The 18,547-nt window shown below is 35.6% G+C and overlaps 1 protein-coding gene across 1 annotated transcript in view; it reads right to left on the bottom strand.

Moving 5' to 3' along the window:
* Positions 1-18,547, bottom strand: part of LOC100929866 (deleted in malignant brain tumors 1 protein-like) — a 173,629-nt gene that overhangs the window by 128,249 nt on the left and 26,833 nt on the right. Inside the window, 6 exon segments of the mRNA XM_031949362.1 lie at positions 5,912-5,983; positions 6,261-6,578; positions 8,298-8,357; positions 13,559-13,876; positions 15,655-15,798; positions 17,619-17,936. Coding sequence (XP_031805222.1) covers positions 5,912-5,983; positions 6,261-6,578; positions 8,298-8,357; positions 13,559-13,876; positions 15,655-15,798; positions 17,619-17,936 — 1,230 coding nt within the window.

Raw genomic sequence — 18,547 nt, 5'->3', positions numbered from 1 at the left:
ATGTGAGATAGATGTTTATCATTATATCCATTTTATGAACAAAGAAAAATAGAGACTGATAGACATTGATTAACTTGCCCAAGATCACACACTTAGTAAGTATTGAAGACAAGATTTGAACTCACATGTTTCTTACACTGGGACAGTTAGGAGGTATAGTGGATAGAGTGCTAGACCTGGAGTCAATAGTCCTGCATTCAAATCTGGAAATTTTTTACTAGTTGTATGTTCTTGGGCAAGTCACTCAATCCTGCTTGCCTCAGTTTCCTTATCTATAATGAGCTGTGGAAGGAAATGGCAAATCATTCCATTATCTTTGCAAGACCCCCAAATGGGTCACAAAGAATCAGATATGAATGAAAAAATGACTGAACAGCAACAAACACTTTCCTCATTCCAAGTCCAATGCTTCCTCCACTGTGCTATTAGCTGAATCTAGCAAGAGTCTGCTCATTCTCAGTCACAGAAATGAGAGACCCTGTGGATTTAAATAGTAAAGGACTGAACATTCATGTATTTTAAAGTATTAATCATATAACTGAACAAATTATGATAATTTTTTAAAAAGTTAAATATTTTGTTTTTTAATATGATCATGGCACAAGTTTTCTATTACATTTGTAGTAAATACAAATGATTAGCATGTGGAGGAAACCTTGGAAGAAATATGAAAATCCACAAACACCAAAAGAAGAAAAATATAGAATTTTGCTGTTTTGTTTGGTCCCTTCTACTTCCACAAAAATGGTAAAGTGGGTGAAAAGGGTGAGTAGGGCAGGTGATACTTCACATGTCACAATTTTAAAATTTCTATAAACTCAATTTAACCGTTGATCCTTTAAATGTGTGGAGAAGAAAATGACAAACTACTCTAGTATCTTTGCCAAGAAAATTCCAAATGGGATCAGGAAGAGTTGAACATAAATGAAAAAATAACTGAAAAATACTTTAAATATGAGGGAAACTAAGTGGATTAGTAGTAGATTAAGTGCTTGGCCTGGAAGCAGGAAGACTTGTCTTTCTGAATTCAGATTTGGTCTCAGATACTTATTAGTTGTGTGATCCTGGGAAAGTCACTTAATCATATTTGTCTCAGTTCCCTCAATTGTGAAATGAGTTGCAAAAGGAAATTACAAAGCACTCCAGTATCTTTGCCAAGAAAACCCCAAATGCGGTCATGAAAGAAGAGTTAGACATAATTGAAATGACTTAAAGAATAAAACTCCAAATGAGGCAACTTTTTTGAGCAAATAAGCCAATATACCATTGGAGGAAGTGAACCTCTTTTATATTAACATCCTTATTATAAAAAAATTAGAAAACATAAGGAAATTGAACCTAAATGGGGAAATAGGGGATGGAATTGATAGAATTCATTTTCTAGCACTCACATCCAAACAATATGAAGAGGCCAAAAGGGGCCAGAAACCAACTCATCTAGAAAATTCTTAATCTCCTTCAAACAGGAGCATTATGAAAGTCAAGGGCTTACAGAATCTTATAGAGAAAGAACTTGCAAATAGTATCAGCAAGAAGAGGGTAGACAAAAAACTAAGAATGCAGTCCAATTAAGCCTGATCATCCCAAGAGCTTTTAAAGAGGAAACTTAAAGAACAACAGAGAGTGAAGCAAATCTATGAGCATTTTATGACAGATTTCCTGTTAGTAGTAATAACTAAGTCAATGATTTTGACTCACTTAATCACAAGAAAATAGAGATTATATTACTTCACACACACACACACACACACACAATCTATTTAGAGGAGCTTATACTCAATAATGTATTAACCTACAACTCTGAGCAGGTCAGCTTCTTCACTGCTCCCTGAATATACTTTACTTCTTGACTCTATTATTTCTCTTTCATGAAATACTCTTCCCTCTTCTGAATCAAAATTCTCCACTGTCTTTGAGGCTCAGTTCAATTATTATCTCTTCCATGAAGACTGATAATTCTAAACTTTTTGGTGGTCCTCTTCTTCAGAGACATAAGTAGGTGGGACAATCAAGACTTTATCCCATTGTATTGGAATTCAAAGGTCAATGATAGCACAGTGAGTCCACCAGCACAGAAATTTTTGAGTTTAATATCTACTTAGCAAGACTAGTAAAACTAGAAAACTACTTCTTTTTATGATATCTGTCCTCCAGGGGAATTCTTCCCTTGTTCATCTGCACTTCATCTGCTATCCTCACAGTGACCTTCCTAGAAGCAATTTTGAAATGTGTCTTGGAGAAAACTTTACTGAGGTTATATCGAGGAAGAGACAAAAGGTGATCAAAAGGATGGAGAAAAATATGTCAACCTTTTGAAGTCCCTGCCCAATATATCCCTAACTGAGTTTACTTGATTTGAGGTCCTGTTTCTGCTTGCTTGTAAAACTTCCCCCAAGGACTCTTATGGCTAGTTATAGCTCTTTTCTTATCTAAACTCTTAAAGCACTTAGGAAAGAATAATGAAATTCAGAACTTTATTATAGACTTGCTAACAGTGTTCATAATTGTTTTATATATTAGTCTTGCCTCCTTAGATTGAGTTTCTTTAAGGAAGGAGCCCCAATACTTTTTCTTACCACCTCCCCCCCCCCCAGAGACAAGTGCATTAGACAGCAATGAAGTGCTCAATCAGTATTTAGTCATTGTGCTTCTCTTGCATCAGGAAAGAGGTGGTTCCTTTTTAGAATGGAGAAGAGAAGAGTATCTTTCACCTTGTGTCCTGTATCACTCACTACTCTACCTGTTTCCCAACTCTGAGGGAAAAACCATTTAGTGGAAGCAGAGACATAAGATTTTTCATACCTATTGGTAGAGTAGGTGAGGAGTCAGCACCTATTGCTATGAAAAGAGAAAGGTTATACTAATGAACTGCAGGAGAACTAGGTGCTATATAGGTAACTTGTGTAAAATAAATCAATAATGATAATATTGACAATGGCTTTGACATCAGAAATTGTAGAAGGATTTTTTTCATGAATATATAATAGATGAATCATATAGATTATGCTTCAGTTATTTCCTACTCTTCATAATCCCACTTGTTTTTTTTTGGCAAAGCTACTGGAGTAGTTTATCGTTTCCTTCTCCAATTCGTGTTAGAGATGAAGAAATTTGGCAAACAGGGTAAGTAATTTGCTTGGGGTCATATTACTAGTATCTGAGACCACATTTGAACTCAGCAAAATGAGTCTTACTGAATCTACTGTACCAGTGAGCTGCCCATAACAAAATAGTAGGAATTATTCAACACATCATTGAGAGCTGTAAAAGTTTAGAATTTAATAAATACCTAGCAAGAGCTGTGGCTCCAATTGTTAAAAATGTATACCAAAAACTTACTACTTTTCATGGATTAACAGAAAAAATAATCCCCATATTACAAGTACAAACCTCCAAATATTTTAGGAAACTCAACCAATAGACTGTAATGGAACAGGAACAATATTAATTATTAAGTTATGGATACCATTTTTTAAACAAATGTCATCATATAAAATATTCAGACTCCATGGAGTGAAATATTTTTAAAATATTGGTATGGCAAAGGAAGGAGATCAAAATCATAGGAGAACAGGATAAGGTACATATTATCTCTTCTGGAATTGTACTTGAATGTGATTTCAGTGAGTTTACATTCTAATACTTTCATTCAACTATAAAAAAATTTATTCAACTGTGTAATGTTTTTCAGAATATTAAACAAAAAAAATTAGCCAAGAGATACTGGTTTTAGGATTATTTATATCTAAACCTTGTAAAATCTGAATGTGAGATAATGATAATAACCTCTTTACATTTTTGTATCATAATTTAGAGTTTATAAAATATTCTCTTTACTTTATTACAATGTGGTAGAGAGTGTATTATTCTTCTCATTATTCTAATTGATGAAATTGAATCTCAGAGGGGCTTAGAGATTTACCAGCAATTCATGGCTTATCGATTGAATGCTGGTCATAGAATCTAGATCTGGTTTTAAATCAGGATTTAGACTTACTAGCTGTATGACCCAATATTGGCAAGCTCTCTTTGGAGGCTTAACTCTCTCTTTTATACTATATTACTTTCAGGATTGTTGTGAGGCTCAAATGATACCGTGTATAAAAAGCATTTTCAAAATGCTGTAAGAATATAAATTAACATAGTGGTAAGTAAGTGTCAGGTTCAGGTCTCTTGAGTCTTTCAATTTTAAGTACAAGGTTCTTTCCACTATAGAAATTATCAATAGAGAAAAAGAAACAAATTAACATGGACAGATGAGCTAATATATGCTAGTCATTTTTATGCTATTTATTCCATTTTAATGCTGAGGTCAGGATCTTTTTTCCCCTTTCTTTGCATTCCCAATGCTTGCACATAGTAGAAATGTTTGTGGAATGACTATCTGGTGAAAATGTCCTGGGTGACTCTGTGCCTCATTCACTGTACATTGTTCAAGAGTATTTTTTGACTGAGCTTCTGGGGCTGAAACATACCATACGCACTCCAGTTGCCTTCATTCTGTCAGCTCCATTCACGTCCCTAAAATTGTCACACTCAGTCCCCTGTCTTACTTAGGAGAGAATGTAGCTATGTTCTGAGCACCTTCCTAAGCCATTTGCTAGCCTCACTACTATCTAGTGGGTGACACAAATGGCTCTATAGTATGTATTTTCCCATGACATTTAGCCATCATTGGTCCTCACCTAATGGGTTATTTGACCTGCTTGGCATTTTTTTCAGTGTACTGAATTTAAAAGCACCTGTCATGTTGCCGATGGCTTAAGGGAAGTGAAGTGATCATTTTCACTCTTTTCAAATTTCATAATGTTCTCATGTCAAGTAATGGATTCATTACTCAATGATCTGTGTTAATGGTGGATTAAATCCATTGCCAAGATGCATGAAACAACCAGGCAGAAGATGTAGGGGTCAGTTATTTCCATCATCCCATTGACATACTAGAATGAACTCAGCAATTTAGTCCATTATTCAGGACCCTATTGGCAAATGGTCAAGCTTTCTATCACCCAAATTTGGTCTGAAAAGCTATCATAATGGTATCACTATATGTGGATAAGTACTAGGACTTCTAAATAATTTTACTTTTTCTCAAAGTTTTTCAAACTCCCTCCATTTTTTAAACTTTCATTTTCCTCTTCTCTAAGGCCCCAAAGAACAACTTCTTATGTCTTTTAATGTAAATGATTATGGTCCACATAGAGAATGAGGTGCTATCTGTACTAATAGGTGAAGTCAGTGGCTCTGCCCTCATTATTAAGAATGGGAAGTAATGAGAAGATGGAAAGATAGGATCTCCATAGTGCACTAAGAAGTGAGCCCCAGAGATGAATTCAGTAGTACCCTCTTCTAAGAACATCTTAGATTGATTAGGTTAATCAGTGAGTCAACAAACATTTACTAAACATATATGATGTTCTACTCACTGCTCTAAGCATGGGGGATATAAAGAAAGGTAAAAACAAGATCCCTGCTTCAAAGGATCTCCTTTTACTGGAGAAATAGCATGCAAACAGTTATGTACATGCATTCTATATGTCAAGTGCATAAAAAGTGTGCTTTCTTCCCCCTTGAAATCTCTTCTCTGGATATTTGAATAGGTTCTGAAGTTGTCTTAAACAGAATTATTGCCTTAAATCTCCTTCAAGATAATCCAATCTACAAATTTTATTCCACACTAGATTCTAGCTGGTATTCTCTTTGTAGAAAAGACTTATATACAAATTAAAGGATTGGGCTAAAGGTCATTAAGGTCATTTCCAACTCAAATATGGTATGAATTTATACTGAATTTATGTTTATTCTGTATGAATTTATTGTGCTCTTTCTTTCCTTCAGTGATTCTATCATAATTTAAGATTATGACTATGAAAAGGAAACACTAATAATTCACCCTAAAGATTTGACCTACCTGGTGGTATGGGTATTGAGGAAGCCTCTTGGGGACTTGGAGAAGGTTTGAGAATTACTGGATCCTTAGCATCTAAGAAGAGAAGGAGACAAATGTAGTTTTCAATACCATACATGTTGCTACAGTTTCAATGACCTCTTTTATTAGCTAATGAATGGACCATTTGGAAGAGTATTCACTATTGTGCAGGTTATTCTTATTTTGCTTTTAATGCCAGATTTATAAGAGCAAGCAAGTAAACTTAAACAGTATGATTTTTTTCCCTAGGTTTTTGTTAAGCATGTAGAAATATATTTTTTTTAATGTTTAAGTTCAGAATAATAAAAATTTAAAAACAAAAATAATGAACCTGAACAAATGACTCCAGCATCTTCTTGGTGCCCACAGTTGTGAGCATCCCAACCAACATGGGGGCACTGCCCCAGATGACTTTCTTTCCCTGTGCACTGCACGTTGTCCAGAAGGATTTTTCCTAAACCTGCTCCAAAGTGGGCTCCTCCCAGGGCTGAAATGGATTGACCGCACTTTAGCTGTCTGCACACCACATCAGCTTCATTCTTGTCCCAGAGATCATCACACACAGTCCCCCAGATTCCTTGGTAGTGAACTTCCACACGTCCTGAACACCTTCCAGATCCATTCACAAGCTTCACTAATATAACATCATCTAAAAATGAGTGAAATATTGAAACCCACTTTCCAAAGAGAAAATATATTTCACCACTTCTTTCATTATCCTTTACTATCCTTTCTCCTCTCAAATCATGGTCTCAGAGTTGCAGATTAATTTGGACCTTCAAAAATGATGCTAAATAATAATTATTCTTTCACATAATATGGCAGGGTTGAAAGAAATAAACTTAGAGAGAACAAAAAACATATACATTGTTCCCCTATATGGGAAGTTCTTTTAATCTCACTTGCTTGATTTCTTTCCTCCTTCCCCTCTCCCACCTTTTTCTAATTTGACCAGCTACTGTTACTGTAGCATTTTATAAAACAATACAGTATAACAATTTCCTTGAGGTTTGCATGATATTCAAGTACTCATTCTTCTTCCATGTAGTACATAGGTCATAAAAACAACATAACATTCCCCTGAAGCTTATATTATGTCACAACATTTTATGAGGTAACTTTAAGAAAATAAGATAAGAAACAATTCTTTATTTTGCCTTGGTAACAACAGTACCTATCAGTGTTTAGTATACACTAGGCACTAATAAGCACTTGCTGAATTGAATGACAAATTGGATCACAAGATGGTCTCTTAATTCATATACATCTCATTCTTGGAAATATCATCTAAAATTTAATTCCACAAAGTTCATTAAGTGCTTCTTAAAGGATCATAGGTTTAGGATCAGAAGGTCCCTTAAATACCATTAAATATTACATTCTCTTCAATTTATTGAGAATGAGCCAGATTTAAAAGAGGGTAAGTAGCTAACCCAGCATCACACAGAATGGTTTTTGAAGGAGGATTTGAATTTGTCTATCTATCAAGTCACTTAGATGCTAAAAGACTTAATGCTATGATGAGTGCCTCTCTGCAAGGGACCATACTAGATGATGAAGTTGCAAAATATAAATGATGATGATGATGGTGGTGGTAGTGGTGGGTAAATCAGTCCCTGCCTTCAATGAACTTATATTTTACTGGGAATATAGGATATAAAAGGCAAGCTCAAGAGGCCAGACAGAAAAAAAAAACCTAGAAACAAACTGGGAAAAATAGAATAAAGTCAAGTTCTTTAGGACAATAAATTACAAACTTAGGGATTTGTATTTTTTTCCTAGAGACAATAGGGAACCAGTGAAAAATTTTTGAGTAAGGGAATTCCATGGCCAGATAAATGTAAAGAATAATATTATGCATTTTAATGGTCTTTGCTAGATAGAAATATATTTACAATAAAATATATCTGTTTTGTAATCTTTTTGAGGATGTTTAATTACATAAGTACCAAATGACCATTTCAAAGATAAGCATAGAATTCAAGGGCAGAATTACCTGAGGAATATATTTGTGACAAGCTAGAATTGAGATCTATACATATATATGTGTGTATAGGCATATACATACAGGTATGCACTCTTAAATGGGTGAATAGATTAATCAATTGATAGATAATTACATGGATGGATGGATAAGTGCTGGCAGATAGTCACAATGTCTCTCAATTTTTTCTTATTAGCTTCTAAGGGATATGGTCTATTCCAATGGTTCTAAAAACCTCTTCCTGTAACTTTTGTATTTCAATACAATCTTCCTCCTATTCTCTGTAACCCTTGTTCAATATGAAAAGAAATACAGTTTTTTTAGCATGGTTTAATTAACATTGGTCTCTCATTTCAATATTTCCCAGAAGAGTCCATTTCATACCTGATGACTGAATCAAAGGCTCCATGCCTATGGCTGTTGCAGGTTCTGGGGAGTCAGCAACTACAAAGAAAAGCCATACTATTAGATATTAAAGAAACATAGATTAAAAAAATAAAGGAATTTTATGGAAACAAGAAAAATTTCCCTAAAAACCTGGAACCATAGAATCTCTGTTAGAAGGGTTCTTAGAGGTTCAGTCTGTAAATGAAGTATAATTAATCACACTCATTAGTCACCAACTATGCTAAAGTGTTAGGGATATAAATACAAAGTTAGACTATCCTATCCTGAAGGACTTTAAATTTTATAAGAATGATCCAACATGTTCACTAATGAATAAATACATGATCTATACCAATAAATAGAACGTGATTTGGGGGTGGTAGGTTTCACTAACATTTAGAGAAATTAGGAACGTCTTTTTGAAGGAGGTAGAATGTGAACTGAGGCTTACGGGAGAAAAGGATTCTGGAGTGAATGTGGGAGACAGCTTGTAGAAAGGCATAAAAGCAAGAGATAGAATATCACAGCATGTTAGCCTATTAGGTGGGAGTGTGGAATACATGATGGGGAGTAATGAGCAATCAGCTTAGAAAGAGAGGCTATATGGCAAATAGGTTTATCTCTAACCTCAGACATATACTAGCTGTGAGACCCTAGGTCTTCACCTCCTTAGTCCTTGACACAACTTTCCAAGACTATAAATGACAGAAGAAGTTGCCTCTTTATTGAGGATGAAAAGGATCATACCCCACTATGATTCCTTCTCCCCAACAAAAAAACATGATAGGCTGAACTCATATTGTGAAGTCCTTTAAATGTCAAACAAAGAAGTTTGTTTTAGAGGCAAAGAGAGCTATTGATGTATCTTAATCTGAGGATTGATAGAGTTAGACCATTGCTTTAGGAATATCAATTTGGCAGCTATGTGGAGAATGGATTGTAGAGAGAGGTAAAAGAATGGGTGCAGGAACACCAATTAGTAGGCTCTAGTAATAGTTTAGGTAATGAGACTCTAAGCTATGATGGTTATAGTATGAGTGTCAAGAAATATGTGAGTATATTTTAACATATTTAACATGTATTAGACTACCTGCCAGTTAGGGAAGGGGATAGGGGAAAAGAAGGGAAAATTTGGAACAGAAGGTTTTACAAGAGTCAATGTTGAAAAATTATCCATATGTGTGTTTTGGAAATAAAAAGCTTTAATAAAATAGAAAAAAGAAATATGTGAATATGACGAATGGTGGGGAGGCAGAATCAATATGACTTGGCAATAGATTGATTATTAAGAGGATCAGTGAGTGTGAAGAGCTGAGGATGTCTGCTACATTTCTAATCTGGGTGAATGGAACAATGGTGATGTCCCCAGAAATAGATGAGAGGAAGGCTGGATTTAGCACAAAGACGAGATTTGTTCCCATAGAGATGTGAAGCAGACAATGAGAGATGTGGTATTGGAGCTTACGAGAGAAATATGCTCTGGTTATGTGATTTGGCTATCATCTGCCTAGAGAGGGGAGTTGAATTCCAGAAAACTGATTACACACACACACACACACACACACACACACACACACACACACCCCTATCTCCTCTTCCCTCCCAGGTCCCTCCTGCATTAAAATATAAGTTCCTTGAAGGCAGAGACTATTTTTGCTTTTTTTCCCTTTGTATTTCTAGTGCTTAGCACAATGGTCTGGTATTTACCAGGCACATATTATCATCACTTTATACATTAAGAAAAATGATGGTCAAAGAGATTAAGCAATTTGTCAGCAATTAGTACAGTGCCTGGCATATAGTAAATGCTTAATAACTTCTTTTTGATGGACTGATGAAACAGCTCATACAATTACAAATATTAAGGTGATACTTGAATCAGGTCTTCCTATTCCTATGTTTAGCTCTCTTGACATTATACCACACTGCCCCTCAATATAATATGTATTTTAAAATAGGTGCTTTTGGGGATCTCAAGGCTTCTATCAATAGGAGAAGTATGTAGACGAGGGTAAATTCTCTTATTATAAAAACCTATTCCTTGGAATGATCACGATGAGGGTTTGGGCTAATGCTGATAATGGACAGATCTTTGTTTTAATCTCTAATTTCTCATCTGGCCTCACTTTGGGACTATTATTCCTCAAGAGTACCTTCTCTGGCTACCTCCTTCCTCTCATTTTCAGCTTCCTTTTGGGAACCTTCCAGAAGTTCCAAAGAGATATTGTCTTCTCCTATTAGACTGTAAGGTCCTTGGGGGATTGGAATTGTTTTCTTATTTATATCTCCAACACTTAACATAGTGCCTGGAATATAGTGGATGCTTAAAAATATTTATTGATTGTTTGAATGTTTAGTTACTCAGATGAATAAGAGTATTTAAAAACAAATTTGATGGGAATTTCTAGAGTTTCTTTCCTCCTTAGAAATACCATGACAGTACAGAAACATAGTTGTTCTGATATTTGTTCAAATAGGATTGTGATGGGTTACTTTTTTTTTTTGAGGCAATCAAGGATTATGGTTAGTATTATGCTTCCCCTTCTGCTTCTATTTATGTTAATTTGGCATATCTTATTTAATACATTTAATTATGGAGAACAGGAAAGATAAGTTTACAAATACACATTTTCATACCTATTGGTTGCTCCATGGATATGGATGAAGAAGTTGATATCTCATGAGCTACAGCCAATGAAAGTAAAATAAAAAAAACCACCTATTATCAACAAGTAACACTATCAATCTCTAAATAGATAAATTCATAAATGATTAAAAGAGATAGTTAGTATTCTAGATGATTCTGTTCTTCTTTTGAGGCAGAGTAAGGACTTTCGCAAAGTCTTGGATTTACTTAGTGACAAAAGAGAGGCTTGAAATTAGGTGTCCAGACTTCCAGGTCTTTGTACTTCATCAAACTACTTGAAAAGTTAATCAAGTTAACCTCAATCAACAACTTTTGCAAATAGAACAGAAATAATACTTGGTGCCAGAGAAGAGCTAGAAAAATATGTCTTTCTTCTTCTTTGCAGAGTGGGATGGGATATTGTACACACTTAATAAAAGTATCATTTGCTGAAATACCTTTATTCTTACTCTCTATCCCCCTTTTAATTGAACTTTTTTTCTCTTAAAAACTTGTTTGTTATAAGAGATAGATTGCTGGTTATGTAGGGAGATATATACCGAAATAATTAAGATATAAAAAATAAGGGCATGAATTAATTTTAATAAGGAGGGGTCATATTGAAAGCACTTTTCATTTAAAGTTTAAAGCAATCCTTCCTTCTACCCACCAGACTGGTTCTTCCATTAACACACTGCAAGAAAAACACAAGATACAATGGCAATGTTTAAGGAAAACAGAAATACTGGAACTTGTATAAGCCCCACAAAGCAGAGAGGAGATACTTTTGTTGGGAAAAAGACATCAAGATAGCTTGGAATCCAAATAGAAGCAAGGGAATTTACTTCAGTGAAGTTTTATACTTTTCAATTTATCTGGAGAGAGGCTATCCCCAAGATTTCCCTGGAAGAATTGTGAGTGATTCAAACTACACTGAGAGGGAAAGGTTAATAACAATATATTTCCTAGTAATATGAACTACTTCCTGTTGCTTTCACTGTTCATTTTGGTCCTGAATAAACATTTTTTGTTAACATACTTAAATGATGATAATCTAAATCTGAGTTAACTTTAGAACTTTTGAGTTATGGGGTGGGGGAAAGCAATGAAATACAGAGTTTATCACAGAAAATTCCCATGGGAAGGACTTAGATTCATAAGTCTAGAAATAATTTGAAAGATAGACTATGTTTATGGGGTTTTATTCAACAAGTTTGAATTTTTTTAGCAGTTTGTAGTGCTAGTCAACAATATTCTTTTCATTATAGATTATGCTAGCAACAAGAAAATTTAATTCTAGAAACCACCATAATTGTATATTTTATAATTATGGTGGTTACCCAGTTATGGGAGAAGTGATATTCAGTGATATGAACAATAGCTAGCTTTATATAGCTAGTCCTCTAGAAATATTATCTCACTTGCTAGAGATTTGTCAGGGGATCTGGAAATGACCTATAATTTTAGTCCATTGATATAGTACATCAATTATATTGTGTTCCCTTCTGTATGTCTTCTTCAATATACCACAATCGCTTAGTGAGTCCTTTTAATACCACATTATAATCAATATCCTAGAAAAAATAGTAATTCTTGATGACTCTAACGATGGGGCTGACATAGACAAATATCAAAGATTATTGGAGATTCTTAGGTGACCTACGACCTGCCTTTGCATTATATGGAACCTGACAAAGCATCATCCTGTGCTAAAAGCATTTGAATGTTTTCATGTTGTGGATATTTGGTCAGAAATATTGAGAACAGATCCCTCGATGGATTTCTTATCTGCTTCATAAAAGGAAGACAAGAAGTTCTCCTAATTTGGGGTTCAGGTTAATGAGACTCTTTGGTAGAGAGGCAATCAAAGGCCAAGTGATTATACTGTACCTAGGATATACTAAGCTGATGCAAGTGAAAAAGGAAATGGCAAGTGGTAAAATATAATTTTCTTCATTTTATGCTATGTGTGAAAAGGCCCTTGTCCTCAAGGGATGGAGGCAACCAAGTCTTCTTTACACTTTGAATTTCCCTCCAATGCACACAATGCATTCTCAATAAATCTTTCTTAACATTTCTTAATTGAAATATTAAAATGAGGTTCCTTCTATTTGCCTTTTCAGTAAAAGCAAAAGAACCCAGATGGTACTGAGAACAGATACCTAGATGGATTTCTCATCTGCTTCATAAAAGAAAGATAAGAAGGTCTCCTAATTTGGGGTTCAGGTTGATGAGACTCTTTGATAGAGGGGCAATCAAAGGCATTCTATATAATGGGAATAAACTCAATAGGTTATTGTCTTACCTGGTGAAGTATTTGCTGAATTTTCATCATCTGTTGGTGTGGAGAAATGAAGACATGGTAAAAGTTTCCCAACAACATTGGTTTACTGAGAGTAAAATGGTATCTCCTATTTACATGTTCCTATACAACTTCAGAGATGGAGCCTGTAGCAAAAAAAACCTCCAATGCACAGCTTATCCTTCTCTTTCCCAAATCCTTTTTAATCAAGGTCTCCTAGATGTCATTGTTTGGTTCTATTTCAGGCTTTTTTCAACTTAACATTAATATGAGTCTAAATACATGTGAAGAAACATGACTATTCTTGAGAAAGAAAAGATATCCACTCACCTGCACAGATGACACTGGCATCTTCTTTGTGACCACAGTTGTGTTTGAACCACTCATCATGGGAGCACTGAGCCAGGTCACTTTCCCCTCCATTGCACTGCACATTGTCTAGGAGAATTTTTCCTTTGCCTGGGCCAAAGTGGGCCCCATGGAGGGCAGAAAGAGCCCGTCCACAGCCAAGCTGCCTGCACACCACACCTGCTTCTTTCAGCTCCCAGTGGTCATCACACACTGTCCCCCAGGTTCCTTCATAGAAAACTTCCACCCGACCTGAACATCTTCCTTTCCCATCTGCCAGTCTCACAGAAGGCTGATTGTCTAAGTACAGTAAAGAAATAAGGGTCAGTCCATTAAATGTGCAATGTTCACCTTCTTGGAACTTCTGTCTTATCTTTTAAGTTTAAAGCAGTTTAATGTAGTAGGAAAGTGGGCAAAGACTCAGAAAACTTGGGATTGACTGGTTCTATCACCAGTGAGTTATGAGACAGTAGTCAAACAAATCATCACTGTTGTAGACTTATCCTTAATTATCCCTCACCACCGGCTACCGGGCCAAGGCCCAGAATTTGACAACCAAATCCAGAAAGTAATTAATAGAAATGCGCTTTGGGACTTGGGGCAGCATTACTCCTACTGATGAGAAAAGATGAATCAAGCAGTTTTACCTTAGTCTTCGAAAATTAGGGAGGCTTTAGATACTAGTTTCTTAGCATCTATCCATTCAACCACCTGGCTATCACTCTGGAGGAGAAAATCATCTAGGTACATGCCTGATACATAGAGGATGCTTTAAAAGCTCTTGTTGAATTAAATAAGACTTCTAGCATTAAACTTTTTATTCATAAAGTGTATGTGTGTATGTGGGAACGTGCATGTGCACATTGAGCAAAGAGCCCTTTTAGCTACAAAGTTTTATCATTCAATTGAAAGCCTAAGAATTTCACTGTGGGATTTATCAGTCTATTGCAATCATCAGAAGAAAAAGAGTTTCATTTTTGAATATAAAAAATATCATCTTAGATTTATTTCCTAATATCATAAGATAATACATTTGGGGACTGGAAAGCATTGAGTACAACTGTGCTCACTTTATAGATGAGTAGACTGAGGCACAGTATATGCAGTTACATAGAATTGAGTCTTTTAGTGCCTTATCCACTAACCACCACTGCCTCTAGAGGAAAAATGCTGACCTCTAGATTAAAAATCCAAAGTTTAGATAGAATTTCCTAAAATTTTTAAAGACAATAAATATTTGGAACAAAATTTACATGACTATTTTAAAGAATTTTAATTCTCCCTCTCAATATTTTACATCCCTTCATTACACATGGTTTATTTTTATTATACTGATAATTATAAAGTTTGCTGTTTCTTAATAGGCTTGGATTTGCAAGAACAGCATATAAAGTTGCTTTATTTTTAACTTCCCACCATGCCTGTAAGTCTCCTAAACTACCAATAGATGGAAGTATTGCTTAAGCTATGATCTCATGCCCAGCGCCAATAAACTCACCTGAAGCAATCAATTAAAAAAAAAATCAACAAACATTTAATTAAACATCTGCTGCGTGCTAGGAAGTGTGTTGGGCATTGAGAATGCTAAGACAAAAATAAGAGTTTATTTTCCAAGCAGCTTCTATTCTTTCGGGAGAGACATATTTACATATATAAGCAATTATAAATAAAGGCAGAAAATATAAATCAGATTGGGGTGCTGGAAGATAAGTAGCAAGAGATGGATCAGGAGAAGTTTCATGTAGAAGGTAGTCGCTTAGTGTTGAGGGAAGCTAGGGATTTTATAAGAGAGATAGAGGAGAAAGTGTTTTCCAAACATGGGGCCTCAATCCAATATAAAAGCAAAAAACATATGACGTTCCTTCCTTCCTTCCTTCCTTCCTTCCTTCCTTCCTTCCTTCCTTCCTTCCTTCCTTCCTTCCTTCCTTCCTTCCTTCCTTCCTTCCTTCCTTCCTTCCTTCCTTCCATTACTACTTGATGACATCACAAGTTTCTTTAGACTTGAATACATCCAAATTCCTTACTCTCAATTTCCCAACTTAAATTTGACCAGAATTCAGGTGCGTGGTTGAACTTACTTGATAGACTAGGTATTTTTGAAGATGATAGAAGTGGTTCTGGGAATGATGATGATAATGACGATGATGACGAAGATAAGGAGGATGAGGACGGTGATAATTCTGCTGCTGCTACAGAAGATGAAAGCAAAGAGAATTCTCTTTCTGTTTGTTAAGGAAGAACTGTTCATCACTTTATTGTTATAAAATAAAAGCAAAAGAAAATGACTGAGGCTTTTAATCTTTCAATAGCTGTTAATACCCTGATATTATATATGCTTATACTTATATATATATTTACATATATGTATATACTTGTATATATGTGTGTGTGTTTGTGTGTATATATAATAGCATTGGTATAGAAGTCAGGCCTATAATTTCATTGTTGTCACTTTTGGTTAATTAAGAGAATTTATTGTCCTTCAGATGGAGAAGCCGCCTCCAAACAAACATATTAGTTAACTTTGGTTTTCATTAATCTCTGAGTCTTTGCAACCCCATTCGGGGTTTTCTTGGCAAAGATAATGGAGTGTTTTGCCATTTTCTTCTCCAGCCCATTTTAAAGACGTGGAAACGGAGGCAGGCAGGGTTAAGTGACTTGCCCTGGATCACGCAGCTAGGAAGGCTCTGAGGTCACTTTTGAGCTCGGGAATCCAAATCTTCCCGACTCCAGACTCAGCACGCTGCACTATGGCGCCACCTAGCGGCCTTGTTATTTAACTACTTAGAGAATTGCCGGGGATGCTGAGCGATTGACTTTATCAGAATCCCACAGGTACTAAGTATTGTTAGGGGTATGAATTGAACGCCCATTACTCTTCCTGACTATAAAGCTTCTAACTTTCTCTAAACGTCGCTCCCATCACTCAATGGCTTTCTTATCCTGGACTTCCCAATAGCACTTGAGACCCTCAACCTCCCCCCCACCATGCTGGCTCCCTTTTCTCACTGGTGAGTTCCTTTTAGGAGTTTCCCTTTTGGGGATGAGTCTGTGCTTGTCTTGCTTCATCTTCCTCCCTTTCAGGCATCTGACTCTGAACTTCACCACCAACGCTCCTCTCTTCCCCTACCTTCTTTTACCTCTCTACTCCCCCCATTAGAATGTATGCTCCTTGTGGAGAGAGAAGGACTTTTTTTGTTTGCATTTAAATCCCTGATGCTTCTCATTGTCCCTTGCACATAACTTATTTAATGCTGGTTGTCAATACTCTTACCCTACCACTGGGGTGATTCCTTGAGAATGTCAGTAGGGACAAGCCTACTTTACAGTAATAAATATACCCTAGTCTTAAAGAATCATAGCAAAACTAGAATGGGCTTTAGGAAAATACTAACGATTATATAGATTGTTGCAAATCAATTGTATTTACTTGTCAAGAGCATTAGAATGAATGAGTTGGCAATTGAAATAAAAGAAAAATGCTTTTTTGCTATTGCATTTGGGAAAACCCCCCAAACTACAATATTTATGGAATAATCTAACATATCAAGTTCTATGTCTTGAAGTGAAATAGTTGGAATGGAACCATCCATCAAATGTAAGCTTTTGTGAGGGAAGGGACAGTTTTCTTTCTGTCTTTGTATCCCACATTTTTCATAATAGGTGTTTAACAAATACTCAAATTGAATTCAATATGAAGTTTGTAGAAAAAGTGTAGTCAAAGGAAGAATGATTACCTTGGAATAACAACAAAAATAATCCTCATCGATTCTGACCCAAGTCCATTTCTGGAATAATGGTAATGTCATTTGAATAAATAAACTGACTTTTCTATAGAAAAAAATGTGAATATATTCCAATTGGAAATATATACAAGTAAAAGATATTTTAGGGATATAGGATCAGGTTGAGTGCAGAAAGATGAAAATATTAATAAATACTGGAGCAGGTCATTAAAAACTTATCTATAACATTAAAACTGTTTGAATTCTGTGCATTAAGCATGAGATTTGTAATTTTAAGAGAAACAATGAACACTCACCTGTACAGATGACACTGGCATCTTCTTTGTGGCCACAGTTGTGTTTGAACCACTCATCATGGGAGCACTGAGCCAGGTGACTTTCCCCTCCATTGCACTGCACATTGTCCAAGAGAATTTTTCCTGAGCCTGGGCCAAAGTGGGCCCCACGGAGGGCAGAAAGAGCCTGTCCACAGCCCAGTTGCCTGCACACCACACCTGCTTCCTTTAGCTCCCAGTGGTCATCACACACTGTCCCCCAGATTCCCTGGTAGTAAATTTCCACCCGACCTGAACATTTTCCTGTTCCATTTACCAGTCGTACAAGAGGCATGTCTTCTAAAAAAAAGCAAAGGTATGATGGCCAAAGATGAAACATTTATAATTACTTTCCCTCAGTCTTTATCATTTCCTAGATTTTCAAGATACCTCCTTTAAATTAGATAAATTAGATAAAATTTTAAATTTAGATAAAAAATGTATTGTACTTATTACTTTATTTGGATAAGGAGATCTCTCTGAAGAACTCTCTTTACCAATGCAGATCATCATCTTCCCTGAAACATATTGCCTTAAAAACTTTCTTGAGATACTGATAGGTGAAGTGACCCCTGCTTGTTTTTTCACTGAGTTTAATATGGTTTGCTGTTGTAGAAAGAACGTTGAGCTGGGCCTCAAGAGACTTGGAATTGACTATCAGTTCATGACACTAATAGTAACTATAATCAAACAAGTCATCACCTGGGGATTCCAACATGGCCCATACCACCTGGTAAAGTGTCTGACCAAAAACCAGAATCCTCTGGTGATCATCTACCATCTCAGGGAGCAAATCAATATGCAAATTGGAGCCTCAGACAGAGATGCCTTTGTAAAAGAAGATGAATAAATTGATTATACTTCAGACCTTAAAAAATCAGCAAGAACATAGATCAAATATTTCAATATAT

The sequence above is a fragment of the Sarcophilus harrisii genome, chromosome 2 (assembly GCF_902635505.1).
Source record: "Sarcophilus harrisii chromosome 2, mSarHar1.11, whole genome shotgun sequence".
Lineage (NCBI taxonomy): Eukaryota > Metazoa > Chordata > Mammalia > Dasyuromorphia > Dasyuridae > Sarcophilus > Sarcophilus harrisii.
Note: the sequence above shows the minus strand (reverse complement) of the source record. Positions and strands in the feature narration are given on the sequence as shown.